This window comes from Natrix helvetica (assembly GCF_964273705.1).
Source record: "Natrix helvetica genome assembly, chromosome: 4".
NCBI lineage: Eukaryota > Metazoa > Chordata > Lepidosauria > Squamata > Natricidae > Natrix > Natrix helvetica.
Window position 1 is genome coordinate 36,510,142 of NC_138550.1, and position 27,089 is coordinate 36,537,230.

General features: G+C 38.5%; 1 protein-coding gene across 3 annotated transcripts; it reads left to right on the forward strand.

The window, feature by feature from the left end:
• The first annotated feature begins 14,697 nt into the window (after positions 1 to 14,697).
• TRAT1 (T cell receptor associated transmembrane adaptor 1) lies at positions 14,698 to 26,815 on the forward strand. 3 transcript variants are annotated; one of them, XM_081949939.1, is made up of 7 exons: positions 14,698 to 14,876; positions 15,169 to 15,289; positions 15,672 to 15,788; positions 18,962 to 18,998; positions 22,364 to 22,434; positions 25,286 to 25,344; positions 26,312 to 26,815. In XM_081949939.1, exons 3-7 carry the CDS (start codon positions 15,674 to 15,676, stop codon positions 26,567 to 26,569), a joined length of 540 nt encoding a protein of 179 aa, XP_081806065.1. In that variant the 5' UTR covers positions 14,698 to 14,876; positions 15,169 to 15,289; positions 15,672 to 15,673; the 3' UTR covers positions 26,570 to 26,815. The 3 variants fall into 3 exon arrangements, with proteins under 3 accessions (XP_081806065.1, XP_081806067.1, XP_081806066.1); XM_081949941.1 differs by having other exon boundaries at positions 26,315 to 26,815; XM_081949940.1 differs by lacking the exon at positions 15,169 to 15,289.
• The last annotated feature ends 274 nt before the right edge of the window (positions 26,816 to 27,089 follow it).

Genomic DNA, 27,089 nt, shown 5'->3' on the forward strand with positions numbered 1-27,089 from the left:
GAAATGTTTCAAGCTGCAGATGATACTGTAGTAATACTTTTTTTCAGACTTACAGTACTTAACAGTTATATGCTGTTTAAACCACGATTGTAGACAGTTTTTGGGCTTATCACCCAATTTAAGTTAACAATCTAAGAAATGATTCAATGTTCATATTGGTAAGAATGAAAGTATAATTGTTCAGATGCAATATGAAGAGCCACATGTTCCTTGGCATTCGCATATGTATATTTTATTTGGCATTATCTTGCAAGATATCACCTTTTACAAGGCATCTGTCTTTTAAAACATTGGTTTTTATCAACTATTAATATCTAAAAATCCTGGGCAATAAAATATTCTATTTCCCCTTTTTATTAAAGATAACATTTTATTCTATGAAAACTGTTTTAATTACTCTACTTCCAGTATAGTCACAAATGTCAGCTGACAAGTAAATTGTATTGAGTTCACTGGCTGTTACTAAGGGAGTAGATATAATATGGCAGCTTTACATAATCAAAATCTGAAATACTATTATTAGAACTAACCAAAAGGTCATAAAATATATTAACTTTATATTATTTTGCTTGATTCTAACAAATATAAGGGTCACATGAATTTTGATATTCTTTTAATGGCTTCCCATCCTTTACAGTTACTCAGTTGATTGACAGAAATTGCATTACCTTTAAATTTACATTTAAATGCAGATATATCAAGTAAGGTAAAGGTTCCCTTCGCACATATGTGCTAGTCGTTCCTGACTCTAGGGGGGGTGCTCATCTCTGTTTTAAAGCCAAAGAGCCAGCGCTGTCCAAGATATCTCCGTGGTCATATGGACGGCATAACTTAACACCAAAGGCGCACAGAACACTGTTATCTTCCCACCAAAGGTAGTTCCTATTTTTCTACTTGAATTTTTTTTTCCATGCTTTTGAACTGCTAGGTTGGCAGAAGCTGGGACAAGTAATGGGAGCTCATCCAGTTATGCGGCACTAGGGATTCGAACCATTGAACTGAACTTTTCTGATCAACAAGCTCAGCATATTAGCTATTGAGCCACCGTGTCCCTTGATATATCATGTACCAGTTAGTAAAACTTAGTGGGATTTATTTGTAAGAAACATGCATGCTATTGCATGGGAAATATTCTTAATTGGTGTTGTTGTTTCTTTGTATATTTAAATATTATTTTTGTGGAATAAGTCTATAATCTTTCTTTGCCGTTTTATTGTTTCTTTTCTGTATTATTGTTAATATTGTTTGTTTGATACATCACACAAGTACATTAAAGTTTTGGTACATGAGCATCTGAAGACCATTTCTGACTCTGATCATATAAACTATGACAGCTACATTTTGGTCTAATAGATGGGTTTTTAAAAATTCTCCATATCTAGCACTTTACTTTATTTGCTAATTTTATTCAACCTAGATACCACCTGACTCCACCTGCTTTATGGTGGCTTATAAAATAAAAACAAACAACAAATATACAAATGTATGGAACAAAAGCAATAACTACGTGGCAAAATTGATTAATGAGGCAAAAATGATATACACACAAGATGCTTCAACCACTGTAGCTTCACATCTGAAAGTAGAATCAAGTCTTGAGTCAAGACCTTCTGAATGTCATCAGGTGGGACCTACCTGGATGTCAAGGATAGCTTCATTCATCAGGACAGGCATTGCAACAGCGAAGACATGCTTCTAGATTCTGATAAATGACATCGTTTTATCAAAGGAACCCTCAGTGCACCAAACCTGTTGAATCAAACGAGTCTCACTAATATCATGGGAGAGAAGTGGTCTTTCAAGAAATCAGGCCCTATGCTATGAAGGGCTTTTTAGGCAACAACCAGTATCTTGAATTGCTCTTAGAAGTAAACTGGCAACCAGTACAGTTCATGAAGCAGGGACATCCCATAGTCATACCAAGCCATGCCCATCCTTGCACATGCCACTGGACTAATTGAATCTTTTGGGTGGTCTTCAAGTGCAGCCCCATGTAGAGGTGTTGCAGGTGTGAGGTGGCAAGACTGTGAGTGACTGCCAGAAGGGCCTTCCAGTCTTCTTAGAAGTGAACCATTTACGCATGTGTATGAATGTTCCTGAGAATGGGGATCTAACTTGAGCCAGGATTAGTGAGTAATGTTATAACTTGAATATAAAGATGATTTATTTAAGGAAATATATGGAAGGAATAGGCAGAGTCTACAGATTATCTAACTACCTCCAGTTAGGAGGAGACAGACAAGAGCATCATGCATGCATATACACAATACCTGTAAACAATGGCAGAAAACTCTGAAACACCAAGCTCATAAACAAAAAGTGAAAGACAAGGAAATGGGAACAGGGGAAAAACCTCTCTCTATCAAATACCATAGTGTCACAAACCAGTCAGCTTGTTGTGAGGGGCTGAAGAATCACATTTCCAGTACTTCAAGGGGACACTTTGTTTTGATAAAACTTCAAATGAAGCACTTCCTTAATGCAAAATGGTGAAGCACAGCGTTACCACAGTAACAGTGTAGCCATGATGTTTCCCTTCATTTGAAGAATGTGGTGCCTATGCTTGCATCAGCAACGACTTCCTTTGAGACAAAGCACCTGACTGACATCAATCAGCCTTGCTGTCACGCTTCCTGAAGTAGATTCATACAAAATATAGCATCAGATAGAGCATGATCAGGATATCACATCTTCCTGTGCAAAATGCAACATGAATTTGAATACTATTAAAACTGAAAATATCTCTGTAGTTTAAATATACAGAGAACACTCATTGAAAACTTAACTGTCAACATAAATGTAAATTGCATGTGTATTCAGCTATGCATATCTTCAAAGGTGAATTTGTTTTCATGAGAGATTCAACTGCTCTTTAAAGTAAGGTGACCAGATTTTAACATTGGTAAAGCGGGACACCATTGACGGGGGGCGGGGATGGGAGGACTCTTGATTAAAAATTTGGTCTATATTCCTGCACCCTTAACCCTTTAGGGAAAAAACCCCAGGGGTCTTCAAACCTGACAGCTTTAAGACTTGTGGACTTCAACTCCCAGAATTCCTCCTCCAGTCATGTTGGCTCAGGAACTCTGGCATTGAAGTGTGCAAGTCTTAAAGCTGTCAAGTTACAAGAACCTTGCACCCCTAACCCTTTAGGGGAAAAAAACCCCAGGGGTCTTCAAACCTGACAGCTTTAAGACTTGTGGACTTCATCTCCCAGAATTCCTCCTCCAGTCATGTTGGCTCAGGAACTCTGGCATTGAAGTGTGCAAGTCTTAAAGCTGTCAAGTTACAAGAACCTTGCACCCCTAACCCTTTAGGGGAAAAAAACCCCAGGGGTCTTCAAACCTGACAGCTTTAAGACTTGTGGACTTCATCTCCCAGAATTCCTCCTCCAGTCATGTTGGCTCAGGAACTCTGGCATTGAAGTGTGCAAGTCTTAAAGCTGTCAAGTTACAAGAACCTTGCACCCCTAACCCTTTAGGGGAAAAAACCCCAGGGGTCTTCAAACCTCACAGCTTTAAGACTTGTGGACTTCATCTCCCAGAATTTCTCCTCCAGTCATGTTGCAGCGACATCATCTGCGTGGATCTGCTCCATCTTCGGTTTTTTTCACTGGGGGCAGGGCTGCCTCTGAAGATGCCAATGAGCCCCCGCTGCCACTAGAATAACTGCTGCTGCCACCTCCTCCTCCTCCTCCTCCAAAAGCACCACCACATTTGTTGCCTGGCGCTGTGGCTGAGGTGACGCTGCCAAAGCTCCCGCTGGTGCCTCCACCCGTGTCAGAAGCAGCGGCACCACCCCCTCCGCTCGGAGCACCTGAGCTGGGCCCCACGTTACCCCTGCCTCTTCCACCGTGCTTTTGAGAAGCTATGAGGCGTTTTTTCCTGCTCCCACCCCCTCCGCCGTCTTCCTACTGGGTCCCGCGGCCTCATGGCTCCTCAAAAGCACGGAGGAGGAGGGGGCAGGGGTAATATGGGGCCCAGCTCAGGTGCTCCGAGCAGAGGGGGAGGCGCCGCTGCCATGGGCAGGGGCACCAGCTGGAGCTTTGGCGGCTTCACCTAAGCCGCAGCGCCGGGCAGCAAATGTGGTGGTGCTGTTGGAGGAGGAGGAGGAGGAGGAGGAGGAGGCGGCAGCAGCAGTTATTCTAGTGGCGGTGGGGGCTTTGGGGGTTCACTTCAGCTGCAGTGCCAGACACAAGTGGCTAGGACTGGCTGCCCACAAAGGACCTCCCCAGGCTTGCTTTGCTGAACATGGGGTGACTGACAATAGTTTGAGCGGGCACGGCTGGCGCAAACTACCGTCAGTCGCCTCGCGCTCATCAACAAGTCCAGGGAGGTCCTTTGCAGGCGGCCAGTTCTAGCCACCTGCAAAGGACCTCCCCAGCCTCCGGAGCCTGTGACAGTAGAAATCACTGCGCGGTGTTTTCTTGCCACGTGCGCGACCGCGCACCTTACCAAAAATCGGGAGTTTTTAAAAACGCCGTGGGACGCGGGACAAATTATTAAAAATCGGGACTGTCCCGCCAAAAGCAGGACGTCTGATCACCTTACTTCCTCTTACTGAGGAAACTCAGGTTTTGACTGGACGCTGGTCAAACCATGCCACTTGATTTGTATCCACAATAGCAATTTCTGGGCATAATGTGCTACACATGCTCAGAAGCTATTTTCTGTTAGGTAGCTCTGCCAGTTGAAGCTGACCACACCCAGGCTTGATTTGATAAATCTCTTTGAGGCGAATTCCCTCAGCTACCTCTAAACTAAGGAAAATGCATATGCCAAACAGTTCTCAATTTTTTGGGTTGCACTTTCATTTAGAGTTTTTTTGTCTTGTTTTATGGTAGAATTTTATTCGAAATTATACTCTTTTGGTATATTATTCCAGAATCCTTTGGGAGAAAATATATAAAATGATAATAAAAAGAAATATACTTCTGATTGATTATATTCATATGAGTATTCAAGAAAAACTGTAGTTTTCTAGGTTTGGGATTAGCATGTCCATTGAGATTCAATAAATTCTGGCTAAAATCATAATAAGTCAGTGCAATGAGGTGATGGAAATTGTCATTCTGCAAAGCCAAAGCATTTTAGCTCTGAGTTGCACAATCTCACTTAAAATTTTATTGAGTCACACATTCATTAAGAACTGATTCAAATATTGTGCTTAGCAACACTTAATTTAATTGTGATAAGTAACTTTTGGCTTATTTCCTAGAAAATGGACATGGTACAGATAGAAGTCAATGGTCAGGATGGATCTTGGATTCTTGCAGTGGGAGACTTCTAGTAACACCGTCATCTAACCATCAATACATACAGATAAGTATTAGAGGCTATCACTTCCATCTTTGGCCAAATTAGAAAAATCCTGTGGATTGAAGCTTGGGTTCAAATCTCAGGGTGGAAGCAAGAAATCACAGTTGGTATTGTGAAAAGGATGCCTATAAAGCAATTATTGTAGACAACTGGTTCATGAAGGTCTCATCTGTAGCCACAGCAGGAAAAACAAAAGTAGCAGATGTCTCTACAAGAACATAAGTAAAACATTACAAAAGCAGGGGAAAGATGAATAAGAGAAGTAGTCTATGGAATTTTATCTTCCCAGATCTAATTAGTCTGGGAAACCAGCCAAGAAAAGAAAAAGTAGTGAGGCAGGACTGAAAAGGCTCTCCTTTGTAACAATAATGGAAGTAAGCCCAGGGCAGTAATTGATAATGAAAATTCATGGGTAGAAAATTCTGGGGTATTTTGTCCACTTAAAAAGAGAAAATCCTGCAATGATGCTACAAGTGGTTCTACAGAATGACAGGACTGGCTTACCAAAACATATCCATGAAAATCATTGCATGGTACAAAAAAAAGAGAGAAAAAGATTACTTTGACTAGGAATAACCAAGATGTGGAAATTCATTAGCAATCCTAATCAGAGTATTGGAATAAGAAAGTCAAGAGGAAATGGGACAAGGCTACCATTCCAATGGTCCTTATGCCAACTAGAGAGAACCAACATACCTGTGACTGAATTAGAAGATATACTATTTATTAAAATTCAAAATGGAAAAAGAAACTGTGAAAGAAACTATGATAACATGGGTGATAAATTTTAGGCATAGTATAGAATTGGCGGAATGGGAAAAAATTGGGAAATAAATTACAAATTAACGATGGCAACGGCACATAGAGAGAACATGTACAAGATGTTCTACAGATGGCACCTTCCACCAGTGAGAATTGCAAAAATGTTCCCGGAGTGTTCATCTATCTGTTGGAAATGCAACCAACAACATGGAACATACGACCATATGTGGTGGACGTGCACATCTGAGAAAAAGTATTGGAAAAAAATAAAAGATTGGCTAGAGGAAATTACTACACATCAAATTGCACTAAAACCTGAATTATTTTTGTTAGGAATTATAAAAGGAAATTATGAAAAAAATATTAGATACTTAATTCTACACATAATTACGGCAGCGAGAATTACATTCGCACAAAACTGGAAAAATAATTATACACCAACAGAAGAAAATGTAATAAAAAAAATACTGGAATGTGCAGAGATGGATAGGCTCATGAAAGAACTAAAAGAGAAAGAAGAATACTACTCCGTATGGGATTTATTGTACAATTGGCTAGAGGAAAGGGAGGGAGCAGGAAAGCAAAAAAGAAAGGAAGAAAGATCAACAAATCAATAGACAACTACAAAACTGGAAAATGATTAAAAGATAGAAATATGACATAGACTATACCAGTGGTGGGCAACCTTTTTTTTCAACTGAGCCAAATCTCGCCAAAACCACGATTGAATTTTATTTTGAGAGCCACATTTTTAAAACCGAAAATACATGGGATGGTACACTGTTTTTAGTTTCAATAAGTTTTTATTGAGAATATTCTGCATGCAAGTATCCACATAGGTCGGGAGGATACAAATAACACAACTAATAAAACAAAAACTTTAGAACGATATTATTTATCGATAACGTTAAATTCCGTAAAATTTGCCTTACAATGTAGAGAAAATTACATCCTGACAATGACTGACAAAGTCACAACCACTAATGTGAACATTGGCCTTGCATTTCCTTGGATAGTTTGAGTAAGTCAGGTTTGTATGTTGTTGTTTTTAATTTCATCTCTCTCTCCCACTTTCTTTCTTTTTTTCTTTTTCTTTCTCTCTCTCTCTCTGGCTCTTTGTCTCTCTCTCCCTCCCTCCCTCCCTCTCTGTCTCCCTCTGTCATTTTCTCTGGGTGTCTATCTGTCTGTCTCTCTCTGTGTATCTCTGTCTCTCTCTCCTCCTTCCCCCATCTCTGTTACTCTGTGTGTGTGTGTGTGTCTGTCTCTCACTCACTCTGTGTGTGTGTGTGTCTGTCTCTGTCTCTCCCTCTGTCTCTCTCCCCTCCCTTCCTCTCTCTCTGTCACTCTGTGTATGTGGGTGTGTCTGTCTCTCACTCATTCACTTAATCACTCACTCTGTGTGTGTCTCTCTCTCTGTCTGTCTATCTTTCTCTCCCTCCCTCCCCCTCTCTGTCTCTCTCTCTCTCTCTCTCTCTCTGTGTGTATGTGTCTGTCAGTCTCTCTCTGATTCCCTCTCTCACTCCCTCTCTCTGTTCCTCTCTCTGTCTGTCTGTCTGTCTCACTCACACACACACACACACACACACTGTGGTCACCTTGTTGAGTGTTCCAATCACATTTGAAACACTCAACAACTGGCCTGCATTTATGGTATTTTGCAGCATTCTGCAGTCATAGGACCAATTTTGGTCCTATGACTGCAGAATGCTGCAAAATACCATAAATGCAGGCCAGTTGTTGAGTGTTTCAAATGTGATTGGAACACTCAACAAGGTGACCACAGTGTGTGTGTGTGTGTGAGTGAGACAGACAGACAGAGAGAGAGAGGAACAGAGAGAGGGAGTGAGAGAGGGAATCAGAGAGAGACTGACAGAGTCTGACAGAATCAGAGAGGTACTTTTAACTACCTGTCAGCGGCGTTTTGCCTAGGGGGGCTCCTCAGAACATCCCAAGACTTCGGAGGGAAGCTTACAGCCCGAGCAGGAGCAAAGCCCCTTTCCCAACTGGCCCTTCCTCCCTCGGAACACTTCGGAGGGAAGCTTCTGCAAAAGCCCGGGCGAGTGACAACAAGTTTCCGCCGTTACGAAGTCTCCAAGGCTGTAATTTTCTGAGCTGTGTGTGCGCGCCTGTTTTCCACGGCATAGAGCAGTGGTGAGATTCTGCGCAGCGAGCGATGATTCTGGGGGCCATCTGGGAAGATGAGGAATGCGAGGGGGGACCCTGCCCCCCCCCACTGATGGCTCCGGAATCATCGCTCGCCGCTGCTCCACACCGTGGAAAACATAGGCGCAATTACAGAGGCTAGCTGCAGAGTCCTGACTTTTGGGGCGGCCGCCCGAGAGGAGGGAGGGGAGCGGGCGCCCGGCACACAGAAGAGCCGGATTAAAGTGTGTAAAGAGCCGCATGTGGCTCGCGAGCCGCGGCTTGCCGACCACTGGACTATACCAAATAAATATTATACAAAATGACTTAAATGTAGCAAAACCTGTTATACATAAAATATATAGAATATTATATATAGAATGAAAAAAATGTATGAAATAATGTAATTGCACAAATATATATAGTTATAAAAGATTTATTTGTATAGATAAAAGAATCACAACAGATATGTAAAAAAATGTAAAGTGTTGCAAAGATGTGAAGTTTGTACAAACAAACAAAAAGAAGAAGAAAAAGAGTCTCTGCAGTCACCCGCTCACTCTAGCCCACCAACTCTTGGCTTTCCCGTGCCCCACACAATATGTCCGGATTGTGTGCATCCTTCCTGCCTCTGCCTTCACCTGCTGCTTGGACAGATAATCAATTCATCTGTGCTGTGCAAGCTGAGGTTGGCTGAACACTGTTGAACCTCACGCCTTGCCACCTCTGGTGCTGGTCACATCCCCCCCACTGATGACCTTAACTAGGACTTATTTTGGGGGTAGGACTTATATTAGGAGCACACTAAAATCAGACTAGGGCTTATTTTACATAGTTCTTATTTTTGGGAAAACGATAATTTTTGCTCTCTTCATTATATATTCAATTGTTTCTATTATTGTCATAATTAAACAATTAACTTATTAACCTAATAGACAATCACAATCTTTGTAATTAGTAGTAATAATTCCAGTAATACTGTTATCTAGAACAGGCCTTGAATGCGCAGCTGACTTTAAAGCATTTCTCTATTTCTTCTTTATCCTTGCTTTCTGCCTTCTTTCCTGATGGAAAGTTCTGGCAAAATTGAAAGACTACAAATTTGTTTATGGTATTTTTGTCTGTTCCCCTATTGTAGATAGAATGGTCTGCCTGCCTGCCTGCCTGCATGCCTACCTACCTATATATCTGAGTTAGAGATAATGTAGAAAGAAACCACATAGGAAATTGTGCATAACTGTGAAGAAAGCAAATCTTGACTCTTCCTTTGTGTTGTTGTTTTTTTTCTGGCTGAAAAAGTGAAAGGAGTATTTATACTTTATATTCTCTGCAGTTTACTGACTTGACTCCAAAATGTCACGCAATCTATAAAATTATCTATCCAATATTTTATTTGTATGATTTATCACTGCCGTAAACAATTGCAGTCTTTTTTTCTCACCGGGGATCATGGGAGCTAAAGTCTAACAACTCTGGAGGTGAGCCCTTTGTGGAAAACTGAAATCACGGTAAATCTTCAAACCTTTGAGCCCTTGACTTGCAGTATTTCGGCCCAGGGAAAGATTTGTTAGAATTCATAATATATAATGATTGAAATTAAAATTTTAAAATCTACAGGTTCTATATTTAGTAAGTTCTATTTCTATGCCAATATGCAATATGTTATATATACATATATATGGATTTTCAATTTTAAAAATGTAATGATGTTCAGAATAAAGATATTTACTTACAACCTGCAACACTAAATTCAATAAAAGAATTTAATTCAATGAAGAAAAATAATTTATTCATGGCTGTTGTAGAATGCTCCACTAGCCTACCACATTTCCTGTTTGTAGGATTTAAACTTGAATTTTTAATGCCCAGATTAACTCAGTGTTGAACAAGCAAAAGTCAGTTCTTGAGACCTATTTTTGTTTCCGTTTGTTTCTATAACCAGCAGGAAACTGAAAGGTAAGTATCTTTCCTTTATACCATCAAATTCAAGTATCTTTAAAAAAAACTTATTCAAAAAGTTTATAAATCCAAAGGCAGACTGCCAAAAAAACTCAATGTCTATTCATTTTGATAATTTTTCTAGATCTTAATTTATCTTTAGATAAATGGAAAGAAATATTATTATTAAATGTTTGTTGGGAAGAACTAATGTTAGTGCTCAGCAATTATTACTTTATACAAAATATAGTTGTTTCCTGTATCTTTTGCTTCTGAGGCATATGTTTTGAAAACTAAAACCCCAACTAAGTTTTGATTAATTCTCTTTTATATAATCCTTTAAAACTTATTCTAACAGGGCATATCTGTGTTTATGCTGGTTCAAGGTTGTTCAATCATATAATGGATTAGACTTTACCAAGGGGATGGGGACTCCACAAAGCTCAAGACCCACCTATTCCAAATAGCCGGCCTGGCTCAATCATAACTTCATAACGCTCCTGATGGGTTTTTTAATAATTTTATTTAATGGGATTTTAAATTGTGTTTTTTAATTGTCTTTCACTTATGAGTCTACCTCCTCCATGCACATGTATATGTCTTTGTTCTTTATGTATGTATGTGTGTCTTTATCTGTATTTTATCTGTTTTGATTGTACGCCGCCCCGAGTCCTTCGGGAGAGGGTTGCGGCTAATCAAATAAAATTATTATTATTATTATTATTATTATTATTATTATTATTATTATTATTATTTATGTCACAAATATGTACAGAAGAATGTTTGCTTGTTCCAAGACAAAGGCAGAATTATAATTCTGAAATATAAATTGCATTGCCTTTGAATGGAATGAGAAAACAATAGACTATAGGTGATCCTTTAATCACCTTTAATTAAAACAGTTGATACTCCTGGAGATATGAATCCCCAACATGATTCTTCTCATAAATATATTTACCTTAAGCTGCAATGTCTACATTGATTGAAGTCTTAATGAATTCAATTAGATTTATTCCCAGATAAGTGGATATAAGGCAGCAATTATTATTCTAGTTGTTTTCATACATCAACTATTTAAAGCATGCAGACTTTTTACTTCACTTAGTTAGTACTTGTGCTCATTTGAATGTCAGTAATTATTTTAGTTCCTTTGAGATTTTTCCTACTGTGATTTGCTTTGCATTTGGTAAAGACAGTAAAAGCAATAAAAATGTATCCAGTATTTCCTTAATATGCCAAGAAGTACTTCCTTCTGTTAAGCTTCTACATATTATGCCAGTTAAGTGTGATGGCCACTTCTTTTATGATATATAGATTTAATCCTAGTTGTTGATGTCTCTTTAGCCAATATTTCATTTTTATAATTTCTCAATACAAAGTAGTTATGCAATGGAATTACCCATATAGAATTACGTTGTAATCTGGACATTTTTTGACAAAATGAAGGTATCACTTCTAATGACAAGTGAGTGTATGATTAAGTCTGACTGAGGTAGTTGCTTTAAAAAAGTTCCATACAGCATTGCAAAAACAGGGTTGTAAGTTAAGAACATTACTACAAGAAGTAGGCAATAAAATCACTTTACTGATAGGAAATAAAGAGTCTGCTCTTGCATATTTCCCCCCCAGAAATGAGTGTCATTGCTTGAAGATTACGTATGTTAATGACAGTAAGAAAGGGACAGTTATAGATATGCAATTAAAAATAATATTTCAGCAATTTTACAAGATGTGTTAACCCCAGTACAGTAACAGTGGGAGAAGTCTGATTAGATTGAATCAGAGTTGATATAAAAGGAAACATGAATGCATGTATATTCATACTGTAGTCTTAATAAAGTTTTTGTAGAGCGATAACGTCTGTGGAGATTCACTAATTGGTGTTAATCATTATGATTATATTCTATGCAGAATTTTGAAGATGATGAGATGTTACCAAAGATTTTGATAGTATTATGTTTTCTATATTCTATAGAAATAGAATAGCTACACTTAAAAACAAAACGATAGATGTGAGTGATATCGTAGTGATTCCTTTTTAGTATTTTTTCTACAAATTACATTTCATTTTGATCAATTTGATTGATTTCTGCCAGAGATATCTAAATATTATCTAAATCATAGCTACACATATCAAAGCTCCAAGCAATGTTACTCCAGAACCCCTCTAAAAGTTTGCCTCTCAATCATAATTTCAATGCAATAGAAGGGAAATATTGAAATACCTAGGGAATAATGATATTAATTTTATTTTAATTATATAAATCAAATTTAATTCTCATATATCTTAGTTATTTATCATGGCCTACCTACTTTTTGAAGTCTAATGCTGCTGACATATCACCCAGTAGCTAAAGCCATACGTCCATCTGAGACAAAGTGTGTACTGCTGAAAACCTGCAAATTTTGCAGCATATTTGTTTTAATGGAATAATGCTGGTAAAACAATATTTCTTGCTGTAAATTCTTTCACTCGTTCTGTAATATTGTTTGTGGGAATCATAAGATCTTAATGTAATGTCTATATATTTTAGTGTGTGTGTGTGAGAGAGAGAGAGAGAAACAGAATAGAGAGTAAAAAAAAATGGGTCTTTTGCATAAGCAAAAGCAAGGTGGATCCAAGCCACTGGTTATCATATTTTATTTCTATGAAAACTTATTTATATTACAATGCTAGTGTACCACTAAGGTTTACTTTCACACAATTAAAATTCATTAGGAGAATGAATAGAAGAACAGTTGTAATAAATGAAATACAACAAAGTAAGCATAATTAAATCAAGATCACAACAATTAAATCAAGAAACACAACAATTTCAATGAAGCTTTAATACGTATATATATATATTTAAAAATAGGATAAATGACCTTATTAATAGAGTCTCGGCATAGTCTTTTCAGGCTGAGGGATTCAGAGTTTATATGCAATCACTGGAAAGTCCTCTAACAACTAAGAATAATTTAACTCTGTTAGTTAAATCTTTTGATTGAATTCTACAGCCCCAAAATTTTGTTATTTTGATATAATGACGGCTAAGATGTCCTAGGCTAAAATCCTTCAAAATTGAAGAAGCTTCTTGGTTGAGAGGTGAAATTTCTTCAAGGAAAAACAAAAAAAAGTCCAGTTGCCTCTTGAAAAAGCACCTTTGGGATAGGGGTATATCTGACCCTGTTACTGCATTCTTTAACATTCTTCCAACCAAGAACCATAGCAACTCAAAAGCTGGTATAATTTGCATTGTCTTGTCATCGAAGTGTTAACCTGATTTGATGATGGGGCAACAGGCGTCCAACCATTGGTGAATATCCTGCAAGTGGGACAAAACATCTACTACTCGCTCTCCATAGTATGGGATCAGGCTGAGACAAGAAGTGAGCTTTGACATTTGGCAACATATTGGTTTGGTCATCTGCCAGAACCTGATTTGTGGGGTTACAGTTTTCCTGCTTTGCTAGAAGCCCACATTCATCCTGTGGATCAGACACTCCAGCCCCCACTAAAGAGTCGCCACTAAAGTCCTGCTAATATCTGCCTCTCTTGCTACAATGCTCTTGTGTTTGTTATTTTTCATGTTGTCTCTCTCATTTGGTGTTTCTTGCTTCTTAGAGGGTTTCTTCTTATAAGATTTCTCATTATGTTGTTTGCTTTCTTCTCTTTGTCTCTTGATTGCTTCTCATCTCTCTCTCTCTCTCTCTCTCTCTCTCTCTCTCTCTCTCTCTCTCTCTCTCTCTCTCTCTTATTTGCTGAGCTTTTTTACTTACGTTTGCTCATTTAAGAGTTTTATTCACTCGCTTATCTTTCTTGTTCTCTCTTGCTCACCTGCCTCAGCTTCTTTAAAAAAATCTGATAGACAGCCTGTGCCTCTACCCCAGAGCCCTTTCTTGCTTGAATCACTGCCAATATGCCTGTTGGTGAAAGCAAAAGGTTTTTACTTTTTCACATGTGTAGATAAGCAGTCCGTGGAATGTCTGGACCGTGCTTTGCGATGTGTGAGGCAGGCATTACACAGGCAGATAGATTCTTGACCTTTCCTGCTGCCCAGCTAAAGTGGCCTTGGAGAGAAGTTGGCAGCAACTGAAGAGTGGCAGCAGAGCCAAAGCAGTTAAAAGTGACTGTCGGCAGTTGGGAAAATCATGGCCTTCATTGCATTATTATCATAACTGTGATAGCAATGTCACAAAGTGTGACATTTAGCACATTGGCTTGGGATAGGATAAAATTGAATGCAAAAGATGCTGGAATGGGAGAAAAAAGTACTCCAATCAATCAGGGATATCTGTTGTGATAGTCACCGGCTGCAAAATGGCAGGCAGAACTGAGTGATTGAAGCCTTGTTTCCTTTTGCAAGTCTGCAATGCTGTGCCATACATTAAAAGGGGTGGAGCTTTGATCTCCCTGCCATGCTTGCCACTATGAAACCCAGTGACCATCATTACAGATACTCCTAACCACTCTGGGTACTTTCCTTATTGCATTTGTTTTTGCAGTAAGGAAAGAAGCTGGCCACTGTGCGGCAGATGATTGTGACTGAAAGTCACTAAGGCACTTTGGGTCTAAGGATAGAGAGGAGGCAGGGCAAGGCACAAATCCTTACCTGTCTGGACCTGTAGCTCCAGAATAAATGTTGCAAAGGTGTCTTTGCGCAGTTTTCTTTGTGCTAGAAGTTAATCAGCATAGCTGTTGAAGTTCGAACTTACAGCACTGTGGCAGCACAGGTAGGTAGTACAAATCTTAGAATACATTTCATTAAACTCCGTTTTGTTTTGAATGTTGACTTGCTTAATATTCTTCTATGTTTTCCTATATTTCTCATACGTTTGTCAATGTTACCTGCTCTGTTTGATTACTGACCAGATTTTTAGAGAAAACAAAATTTGTCATTATTCGACACTTTTGGATAGTTTCATTGAGATGTTTTCTCTGATATTCTGTACATAAACTATCTATTTTTAAAAGATGTAAATTTGTCAGCAAATAAAGCAAAGTGCACATATTTTCATTTTCCAGACTTACTTGTTTTGTTATTCATGCAATAGTTTCAAAATTTCTGGAAAAAAGAATTACAACCTTTCTGACACATTCTTCATAGAGTTTGCAGAATTAGCACAAACATTTAGAATTAATACAGGTTTGTAATTTCCCATGTTCCTATGCAGTCATTTTTTTAAAACATTCCTGAAGTAGAATTTACATTTTTTTTCTTTCTTTAACAATTATATAGTAATTGTTAACTGGTTATGCCTTAATATTAGAAAAATGGATATCCATTTTTTCAATATATGAGCAAACAAAATTATACATTTCAAATGGGAACACACAGATACAATTAGTTATTCAGAATTTGAACATATATAATGTATTTTACTGATATCCAAAGATACTTTCAAAGAAAAAAGAAGTAGTGTTTGTGTTTGTGAAATACATACATGCATATGTCAGATGAATGCTGAATTGAAAAATTTAAATGAACAAAATTCTTATTTGTGTTTACATTTGTTATCTTTTTACAGGAATGGAAGCTAATCAGTGTACCATTTGCTGGATACCTCTTTCTTTTGTAACTGTTATTATGATAATTTCTTTACTAAAAAATGTTTTAGACTTCTTAAAAAACAAGAAACAAAAAGGTAAGGAAAGCTGAAGGGACATATGTAGAAGAGGAGTATGACTGTTAATGTTTTTTCCTATGATAGAGTCATTAATGTCATAGGAACTATATAAATAAAAAAACTCAGGTTTTTTGTAGATCAAAGGAAAACAAATACAATTTCAAATAAAATTAAATAGAATCGAATAATTTAGCTGCAATTCTGATATACAACTAAGCAAAAAGAGAGGTAATGGCTGAATAGTAGAGAATACACAACAAGTTTACTTAAATACTCAACAGATTTATCCCTGGGATAGAAATGAACTACCTGTATAAGAAGATAGATTTTGACCAATAGCTCTGCAGATTGTTGCTGAGGTCCCTTGGAGTCTGATAAAATCTGCAGCCTAGTAGCTTCTAGCATTAGCCTAAACAATACTGTACCAATATTCTGATCTAATGTAAATCAATATGATAACATAATTGATGGTAGTAAGCTAGTGTCTCAAAATATATATTTGATATTAATATATATTGGCATAATTTGAAGACTGTTAAATTAAACTAAGCCTTAATGAATGTATTCATATGAGTAAAATGGCAGCAGTGAACTAATGAAAATAAGCTCCCACCACAAGAAATACAACACTATTTACTAGAATACTGTACATTACAGAAATAGCAGGAAGTGAGATTTCAGTTTCATCTGCAATGGAATAAAAAGTGTAATTCTTTATCTGATCTCAGTAAAGGTAGTGCTAATTTTAACTAAGGGCAGATTCAAAATAATCTCAGATATATTTATACTTAATAAGATACTTTAAGTTGTGGTTTAACAAGAAGAAGAGGAAGGGACATGGTGGCTCAGTGGCTAAGATGCTGAGCTTGTTGATCCTAAGGTCGGCAGTTCAGCGGTTTGAAGCCCTAGCACTATGTAACGGAGTGAGCTCCAGTTACTTGTCCCAGCTTCTGCCAACCTAGCAGTTCGAAAACATGTAAAAATGCAAGTAGAAAAATAGGGATCACTTTTGGTGGGAAGGTAACAGTGTTCTGTGCGTCTTTGGCATTTAGTCATGCCAGCCACATGACCACGAAGAAATCTTCGGACAGTGCTGGCTCTTCGGCTTTGAAATGGAGATTAGCACCATCCTCTAGAGTCGGGAAAGACTAGCACATTTGTGTGAAGGGAACCTTTAACTTTAACAAGATGAAGCATCATCCAATTCAAAAGTTAGCCATGTTCACTGTGCCAGATGTAGTTAGAAGAAACTGTAGGCATTTGTCAAGTTTAAGCCTTAGTAAATGACTATTATAGCATGATGGCTGTTGAAGCTTCTTTCCAGCTGTTTCTAGTAATTATATAATCTGCTGAATTCCTATTACTTTGTGCAGATGCCTTTAGTTGTCATAGAAAAGCCAAATGCCTTCAGGTAGCATATGAGCTGACAATGAAATTCTACAGCCACTGCCAGCACCACCACTCTCAGCCAGAAAACAGAAATAAATTTTAATGTCTCTAACCTACAGCTATTATTTTAAAAAAGGATTCAGCAAAAGTTCATAAAATTTGTGGAACACTGCACATCAAAGCTACAATACTACATACACATACAGTATACTGTACATATATTTAACTATTTGTTGTTGTTTTTTGTTCCTGTTATAGAAAGCATAGAATGGGAATAACAAAACAGTAAGCAAAGATATGAAAGACAGGACATAAGAAAAAGACCAATGATTTCTAACTCAGTACCATTGAGTACCTTATCCCGTGGCATTTCTATCTTTGCTCACCATTCTTATGTCCTGCTTGGTATATAATGTGTCATAAATTGGCATTTTGCTTTTTAATAGTTCTCTCCCTCTCTCCCTCCCTTACTTCCTTCCCTCTCTGAATTGCATGAACCCATCCAGCCATCTTCCTTAGTCTTTTGCTTCCACTTGACCCATTCATTTAGTCCAGCACCCATTCATTCTTGCCCCTATTACTTCTTGTTTTATCAGACAATCCTTTTAAGTATTCCATTCCTCTGGCATTCAACTTTTGTGTTTTTCATGACATAGCAAACACCCATTTCCACAAAAAAAAATTGAGTACAAACACACTTATACACAGCCATTGTTATTTTTCTCAACAAATAAATGTGCCTCAGATCAGCTCATGTTACCTACTCTCTTTCTACTAGCATTTCCGTTTCTTAAACTTTCTCCATGCATCTATCACTTCTCGTAAAACTTCTGCCTTGATGTAACCATATTAATTTAATTACTTTTAATTTTTGGCATTCACTTTCAATCATTTATTCCATTTTAAAACATAATTACCTTAGTGTTTGGTATACAAATGTTCAGAACAGTACTATTTGTAACATCAAATTTTGTTGTAGATAGTATAGATTCTCAGCAAACACATTTTCTTTTGCATTACTGCTTCACTTATATCCCTATTCCCAGCAATATATTTCTGCAAGCAGTCTTATACATTTTTTGCACAGATACATTGAATTCTAAAGGAGATATGACTTATCCTGTCTCCCCTTTGCTCAGTAGCATTCCATTTATTTTCACACATGCATACCCTTACCAACATTAGCAACTAACCCTCAACTCCATAACTGCAGTGAAAGTTGCATGATTTAAGTCTATTTTTTTATTTCCAAGTTTTAAATCAACACATATGCAATCAGCTTTTTTCAAAGACTTCTGAAAAAGGGGAAAAATACAATCTCTACATATAGTATCGTTGGTACTTTTATTTCTTGAAAAGCACTCTAGGCTATATGAGTATATAGAAACATTTTGGATTTGGATCACTGCTCTACCCAAACTTATAAAGCAGTCTATGTGCAATATACAATGTACAATACATGCAGTATAAATCCTGGCTATAACTGGTTCTTTGCTATTTATTGCATGAAGACTGCTTTGTAGGTTTAGCAAAGTAGAAAGAGGAAGAAAAAGTGGAGATGGGAACAAGAGCCTGGGGAATTCTGGCAGACCAGAAAGAGAATAGGCTTTAGATAGAAGCCAGAGATAGCACTGAATTATACCGTCTATGGTAGGAAAGGAAAATGCAGAGTGCATTCCACCTTATCTTTGCAGTATCTTTATAAAGAAATAAAGAACTATCACATCTTTAAAAATAAGTTATATAGAAATGCCAAACACTTGTTTATTAAATTTTGCTGATTTCTTCAAAATCTTTTCCAGGCAAAATTTGTGAAGATTATAATGAATATTATTCAAGGTATGGCAAAAGTCTTCCTTTTTTGAGATGGTGTGCTTACATGGAAAGACCCTTTATCCATGTATTCTAGATCCCAATTTAACCTATGTGGCTGATACATTTTTGGAACACTTCAGGATCCTACTAAAATTATTTTTATATTGTTTAAAATTGGAACTTAATTTGCTGGAATTAATAATAATGCTCACACGCTGATTCGATATGTTGTTGATTTGAGCTCCAAGCTGGGTAATCTTGTTGCAAACGTTTCGTCCCCATTTGAGGAGATATTTTCACTTCACTTTGGATTGTGCGTGTCTGGGGAGCCCTGGCCTTTAAATACCTTTCTGAGTCCTGGTCTGATATCGGGTTGTGTGATTGGTTGGAGTTACTGAGTCATAGTTCTTGGTTTTAAGTACCATGTGTGTGATATAAATTAGTGCTGGTATTGTTGTTCAGATATCTTATGATGATGTCATGGTCTGGCTTCGGGTTGACTTGATCAGCTATGTGTGATGTGGTCCAATTTCTTATGATCTATCGAGTTATAACTGTTTGCAGCATGGCTGTTCATTGGTCTTTAAATGCTGCCTTCAGGATCATGGTTGATGTTGTTCTTTCATTCTGAGTGTTGGTAGATTGGATCAATGTCAATGTGTCTGTTTATTGATTTATTGGTGGAAAACCAGGCTTCCAGGATTTCCCTTTCTTCTCTTGACTTCGCCTGAGTTACAACTGTGGTCCCAGTTAGATTGAATTTGTGTCCTTTTGAGTCTTCATGGACGGACATGAGGGATGGAGGGTCATTTCTCTAGATGGCCGGGAAGTGTTCATGCAGTTTGGTTGATAGCTTTCTTCTTCTTCAGCTGACATTGTTCTTGCAGTTGTTGATATGGATCTGATATACCCGTGATGGCGAACCTATGGCACGCGTGCCACAAGTGGCACGTGGAGCCATTTGTCAGGGCACACAAGGCGCTGCCCTGTCAGCTGGCCAGCGTGCATGCGCACGCTGGCCAGCTGAGTTCACCTTTTTAAAAGCTATTTTTCCCCTTCCCCAGGCTCCAGAGGCTTTATAGGAGCCTGGGGATGGCGAAAAGAGCCTCCCCCACATCCCCAGAGGCTTCAAGGACCATCTGGGGGCTTCCCTGAAGCCTTCAGAGCGCTTAAAACCACCTTCCGAGCAAACCGGAAGTCACTTCCGGGTTGCTCGGAGGGTCGTTTTAAGCATTCTGAAGGCTTCAGGGAAGCCTCGGGATGGTCCCTGAAGCCTCCGGAGAGCCTCCGGGGGGCGGGGGAGGCTCTTTTCACCCTCCCCAGGCTCCTATAAAGCCTCTGGAGCCTGGGGAGGGCGAAAAAAACATGTAAAAATGGGTGCATTGTGCACGCATGCGCACTGGGGGGGGGGTGCGTTGCATTATGGGTGCGGCACGCCCGCACACAACCCCCCCGCGCTCCCCCCACTTGTGGCACACGAGCCAAAAAAGGTTCGCCATCGCTGTATACGATGCCTGGTTGGTTTGTTTCTGTCTGCCCTTTCGGTTTTGATAGGATCCATCTGAGGGTTGAAGTTGGTTTGTGAGGTTGGGTTGGCTCAGCAATCTTGCCCACATTTCTGAAATATTTTGCACATAGGGGATTGTGGTACATAAGTATAATCTTTATTGTCATTGTACTTAAATACAACAAAATTGATGAGTCATTGTGTCATCTGGTCATTGTTGTTTTTGTGATAGTTGTGTTGCTTCATGTGTTTGTGTGTAGGCATCTCTGGATGAGGTTTCATGGGTATTTGTTTTTCTCTATTTGTATAAGTGCTGGTCTTCTGCTCATCTGGCTTCCATGGGGTTGCAATGGGATTCGGCTCTCCCAAACGGTATTCTGATGCAGCTTTTTTCATGGCATTTTGGTTGCTCTGGAAGTTGAGGATTAGATCTGTGTGCACTGCATTCCTGTACACTAATGTTAGTTGGCCATTGGTGGTTCTGGTTACAAGGATGTCCAGAAATAGCAGTTTGTTGTCATTTTCAGTTGTCAGTTTCTATTGTAAATTGGATAGCCACGAAGATGCTGTTGATCATTTGGTAGGTTTGATCAACCTGATTGCGTTTGTCTATCACAAAGGTGTCATCAATGTAACATACCCATAGCTTGGGGTTTATTTGTGGGTGTACAGTCTCTTTGATCTTTTGCACGACAACTTCTGCAACCAGGCCAGATATGGGCAATCCCATGAGTGATCCTTTCAGTTGTTCATAAGTCTCTCAGTCAAATTTGAAGTGGGTGGTTAGGCACAGTTGGAGGAGTTTGCATGGGCTTTCTGTTGTGAGTGGTTCTTTTGGTAGCTGTGTATTGTCCAGTAGTTCTTTGATTAGGTCAACTGCCAGTTTGAAGTCTACAGATATGAATAATGCGGTAACATCAAATAATATCATTGTTTAGTCTTTGTCAATACGTAGGTGTTTGAACCTGTCCAGGAATTGTTTATGGAGTATTGTGAGTCAGCAATTAGGTTCTTTAGGCGTTTCCACATTTCTTTAGCAAGGTTGTAGGTGGGTATGCTAGAGAGTGAGACAATCAGCTGGAGTGAGGTGTTTTGTTTGTGTACTTTCAGGAGTCTGTAGAACTGTGCTATGTTGAGCTGAAAAACAATAGCAGCACTAATTACATCACACAGATGGTACTTAAAATCACAAAGCAACTGTAGCCAGCCAATCACACAACCTGAAGTCAGACTAGGACTCAGAAAGGTATTTAAAGGGCAGTGCTCCCAGACAAGCACAATTCAAAGTGCACTGAAGATGTCTCCTCAAATGGGGATGAAATGTTTGCAACCAAATCGCCAAGCTCAGAGCTCAAACCAATAACATAACTATCAACCAGAGATACTAATATTCAAAAACATTTCACAATGATTAGATTTTCAGGGGACTGCTGGAAATAGAAGAGGAGAAATCAGAAGCAGCCATGTTTGCATCTTCTATGGTGAACATCAGGAATCTGTTTACTTTATTTATGTTTCTTTGTTAGCTAAATTTATTTGCTCAATTTACTCTGGACAGCTTACATCAGTAAAAAAAAACACAGAAAAAATGATGAAAAATGTAAACTTAACATTAATAAAGCAATGAAACAAGAAAAACAACAATAAACAATTAAAGTAATATGAATTAAAAGGTGGGCGGTGGAGCAGGAAGTGCAGCGGGGAAGGGAGATATATTGGAATCCAATTTATTATTTTCAAATAATTGTTTATTCAAAAACAGTTAAAACTAAAATAAATCACCTAGTCATATAAATAATATTTTTCTAAACAATTATGCAATACAATTTAATAGAATATGTCCACATTGTTTGTTTTAAAACTGTCTTGCATTCTTTTACAGCAATGAGGAATGTCATGAAGAAGCTTATCCAGTTTATGACAATCTTAATCCCTACCATCAGGAGATGCTAAGTAAGTTATAGATAAATTTATCTATTCATTGCATTTAGATTCCTATGACTAACTTGAACTAATAGTTGTAGGCATTACCACTTTTTCTTTCCTTCTTTTCTGGAAGACGATGTTGCAGTTTAACGGAAGAATATAATAGTTCATGCTTAATTGTTTATTTAATTTATATCCTGCCTTTATTATGTTTACAAATAACTCATGGTGGAGAACATATCCAACATAACTTCCTATTGTGGCCCAGCAGCAGCCGGCTGAGCTGTTGATGGACTGACAGCTCAGACCATTGTGGGACTGCTCTGGAGGATGAGGAAGACTCTGGAAGGTGTTTGGAGTCAGAGCAGGAACTAGGGAGGCCTGTTGACCACCAGGTGGCATCTGAGTCAGGGAGCGGTGAAGAGGAACAGAGGGAGGTTGTCCCTGATGTGCGTGTGTGTAGAGCTGAGAGGAGAAAGAAACAGCTGTGGAGAAGACATCATAGAAGCAAGTAGGGACAGCTGGCTAAAGGTGTGGCCCCTCCCAAAGAGTTTATAGGTGGAGCGACAGGAGGGCAATCTTTGCAGGAAACAACAGTCCATTTTACTAGCTGTTGAGAAAGCATTCCCTAAGTCTAATCTTGGTTTCTTGAAGATAGCGGTCTAGGCTCCTAGCCAAGGGGTGGTTTTATCTATGTAATTAGTCATGGCAGACAGCCAAACCTGTGTCTCCATATTTATTAGAATCACGGGACAGAACACTTCCTTCTCCTATTTTCTTCACAACAATAGTTCTCTCTCTCTCTCTCTCTTTCTCTCTCTCAAATATACTAAGGTTTGGATGGGATTTGGAAATTCCCCATCTTAGACATTTCCTAAGATTCTTTAATACAGCAAAAAGTTGATAACAAATGTTCCTCTTTTAAAATATTTTGTAATATTGATAGTGCATTTTATGTATAGAAACATACAGTGGCTATAAAAAGTGCACACCCCTGTTAAACATACTTATTGGAATTATAGCCAAGAAAGTTCAGCCTTGGTCTCAACAGACCATAACATATTTTTCCCCATTCTTTTGTCAGACTTAATGTAGTCAGTTTGGATGTTTTTCTTTGTAAGAAAAAGCTGCTCTCTTGCCACCCTACCTCACAGCCCAAACATACGAAGAACAGAAAAGATTGTTGTCAGATGTAGTACACAACCAGTGCTTGCCAGAAATTCCTCTTGGTAGCCTTTTGGATCAGTTTTCTTCTTGCTGTTTTCATCAGTTTGGATCAAAAGTTCTTGATAATTTCACTGTTGTGCCATATTTCTCCACTTGGTATGGTTGTCTTCATTGTATTCTATGGTATAGCTAATGTCTTGGAAATGGTTTTATACGCTTCTCTTAACTTACACCTTCCAACAATGAGATCCGTTTGATGCTTTGTATGCTTTTCCATGATTTTTGCTGAAAGATGCCACTAGTAAATGACAGGAAAATCCTGCTAGAATAGCTGAACTTTATATGGGCTTGATCAGCATCACTTTAATTAAAGGCAAATGTGTCCTGACTTGTATAACATCAATTTGAATGGAGTTAATTCTGAACACAATTGCATTCCTGCTTATGAGAGTGGGCACACTTATATAACCACATTATTGTAATTTTTTTATTGTTATCCCCCCCCCCCCCCAAAAAAAAAGTCAGTTTGTTTTTTCAATTGAATTATATAGCTTATACATTATGTTCAGGGGTGGTTTCTGGAAGGCACTACTGCCGGTTTGCTCATGTCTGCGCCGTGCATGCGTGCTTGATGTATGCTGCACACGCATGCACAGTGCAATAACAATTGTTCTGCATGCGCAGAAGCAAAAAATAAGATGGCGATGCCTATGGTGCGGCTAGAACCAGTTCGGGGGCATGGCAGGCCTGGATTGCTGCCGGTTCCAGTGACCCAGGCCGCCAAATCACTATCGGTTCAGCCGAACCGGTCCAAACTGGTAGGAACCCATCACTGGTTATATTAAAGGTGCAAAAAATTCTGAAGTGATTTATTTTGGTCTGATTGTTCTTACATCTCAAATAATTGGCACTTTAATAGGGATGTATAAAACCTTTTATATTCACTTTTATTGGGATCAATGGTCCATGAATATAAAAACAATTAAATATATGGTAATCGTTGTTGATTATTTGAATTATTTGTGTTAACTGTTGCCATTGAAAATTAGTAGACAATATTAGTGATGTTGTCAGTAGAATTAGAAGATAAAAAACTTTATATACTAAAGATCTGTTGATCTGGAATATCATTGCAGGGAACTAGATTAAGTAAATTCTTCTAATTACAATATAATCATGCTTGAGTGACAATTTAGATTTCTCATGAACTCTGTGGAGAAGCCCATATCTTTTTTACATTTCCATGTCTATGGAGATTCCCAGTCATTCAGGTCATGGTTCAAAGGTGCTTTTCCAAAAGGCAACTGGACTTTGTTTTTCCACCCATGAAATCGCTTCTTCAGTTCAGTTTAAATATCTACCCAGCAAGAAAGTGGATGCAGAGTACTATACTGAGCTCCCCCAAAAGCCCTTCCTTAAACTAGAGCAGGGGTGTCAAACTCGCTGCCTGCGGGCCAGATACATGCGCTGGCCATGTCCACCTGTTTTACTGAAGGGGGGAGAGAATTATGATGTCACGTGACAACGATGTGTCATCACAGGTTTGACGTCTGATCTAGAGGAAGTGAGATACTGTATGTCAGGTATTTACCAGCACAGTATAGTTATAGCTGCATGGTATTATAAAATAACAGGTCAGTTCAGAACTTTATATGATTGATAATAATAGAGTAACTATTTTAAAACACTTTACATCAAAAATTATTTTCAGATGAAAGTTGCTATGAGCAAATGAATGTCCCTTCTCCTAGACCCACCACTGATGTGCAGGTTTGTACATTCTTGTTTATATAAATGTTATTTAATTTCTAACGGCTTTTTTCAAGGCCCTTTATGGTGCTAAATGATTTGTCTGGATCTTAGCTGCCCTAAAATACAGAACGTTACTTGCAAAATCTCGGCCAATATAAAGTTTAATTCCAGCCCTGTAATATATATAAATCTTTTTCATCAATTCTATGTAGATATGTTATTATTTTTAACTTGACTTATTATTCCATAACAGAACTGTGTTGGCTTTTTTGGCAGCTGAAGCACATTGCTGGCTCATATTAACGATTATCCACTAGGACTCCAAGATTCCTCTCAAGTAATAACTTGAGAGTAACAAGTAGTAACTCTAAGAGTTACTACTATTGATCCAGGTACCACATATACCAGCGATGGCGAACCTTTTTTTGCCTGCATGCCATAAGTGGGGGGAGCGCAGGGGGGGTTGTGTGCGGGAGTGCTGCACCCATAATGCAATGTGTGACCCCCAGTGCGTATGCGCGCACTACAGGCGCTCCCCCTCCCATTTTTACATGCTTTTTTTCGCCTTCCCCAGGCTCCAGAGGCTTTATAGGAGCCTGGGGAGGGAGAAAACAGCCTCCCCTGCCCCCCGGAAGCCCTCCTATAAAGCCTCTGGAGCCTGGGGAGGGCGAAAAATAGCTTTAAAAAAGGGTGAACTCGCGTGCCCTGACAAATGGCTCCGCATGCCACCTGTGGCACGTGTGCCATAGGTTCGCCATCACTGACATATACTGTACCTGCGCATTTGGTTTTTCTTGCCTAAGTGTAGAACCTTACTTTTTTCACCATTGAATTTCATTGTTAGATAGTACCAAATGTTCAAACACGTAATTGCAAATTTATATTTCATTTAGGTGTATTATACAACTGAATTGTTACTTTCCCTGTTAACTGTTTGACATATTAAATGGCATGAATGATCAATATGAATTGCTTTTTTTTGTAGCAGACAGCTGAGCGCCAAATGTGTTATGCTTCCCTTGATCATAGTGTCCGAAGAAAGCACAAAGTTCAGCCCAAAAAGAAATATCCTACATTAGAAATGGGTGAAAATCAACTTACCAGAAACAACTCCACAGTGTCTTGCATTTATCTCAACAGTGAACAACTCAGTGCTGAAAATAAGTTGTCTGAAAATACTTCTAAGGTTGATTCGTTCAGAGAGTTTGGTTTAAAACACAATGCAAACGATGTCATGTTTTAGTAACCCAATTGTTTTTTCAATTTAAACATTCAGAGACATTAAACATTCAATTGCCAAGTTAGATAAATGATTGCCTGAAAATAATAATTTTGTGCCATTGCATTCTGTAGAGGAACAATTCATATAACTTTTTGACTTTTAATCAGTGTATTTTTCAGAGTATAAGACGCACCAAGATTTTGAAGAGGCAAATTAAAAAGTTTTTTTACTCTGTTTTTGCGAAAATAGGCATGAAAGAGGACATGAATAGCCTTTAAGAGGCTTGTAGAGTGCTCCTGGGGGTGGGGGACCACAAAAAGGAGCAAAAAACAGTCCGTTTTCCACAAAAACCGGCCTGGTTTTTGTCCAAAAAAAAGGGCATGCATAGCTTTTAGGAGGCATATAGAGTGCACCTGGGAAGGGGGCGGGGCAAAATTGAGCAAAAACGGCTCATTTTTTGCTCATTTCTTCCCTCCCCAGCCCCCAGGAACATTCTGGAAGCCTCCTAAAGGCTATGTAGGCCATTTTGGTGAAGGAGCGT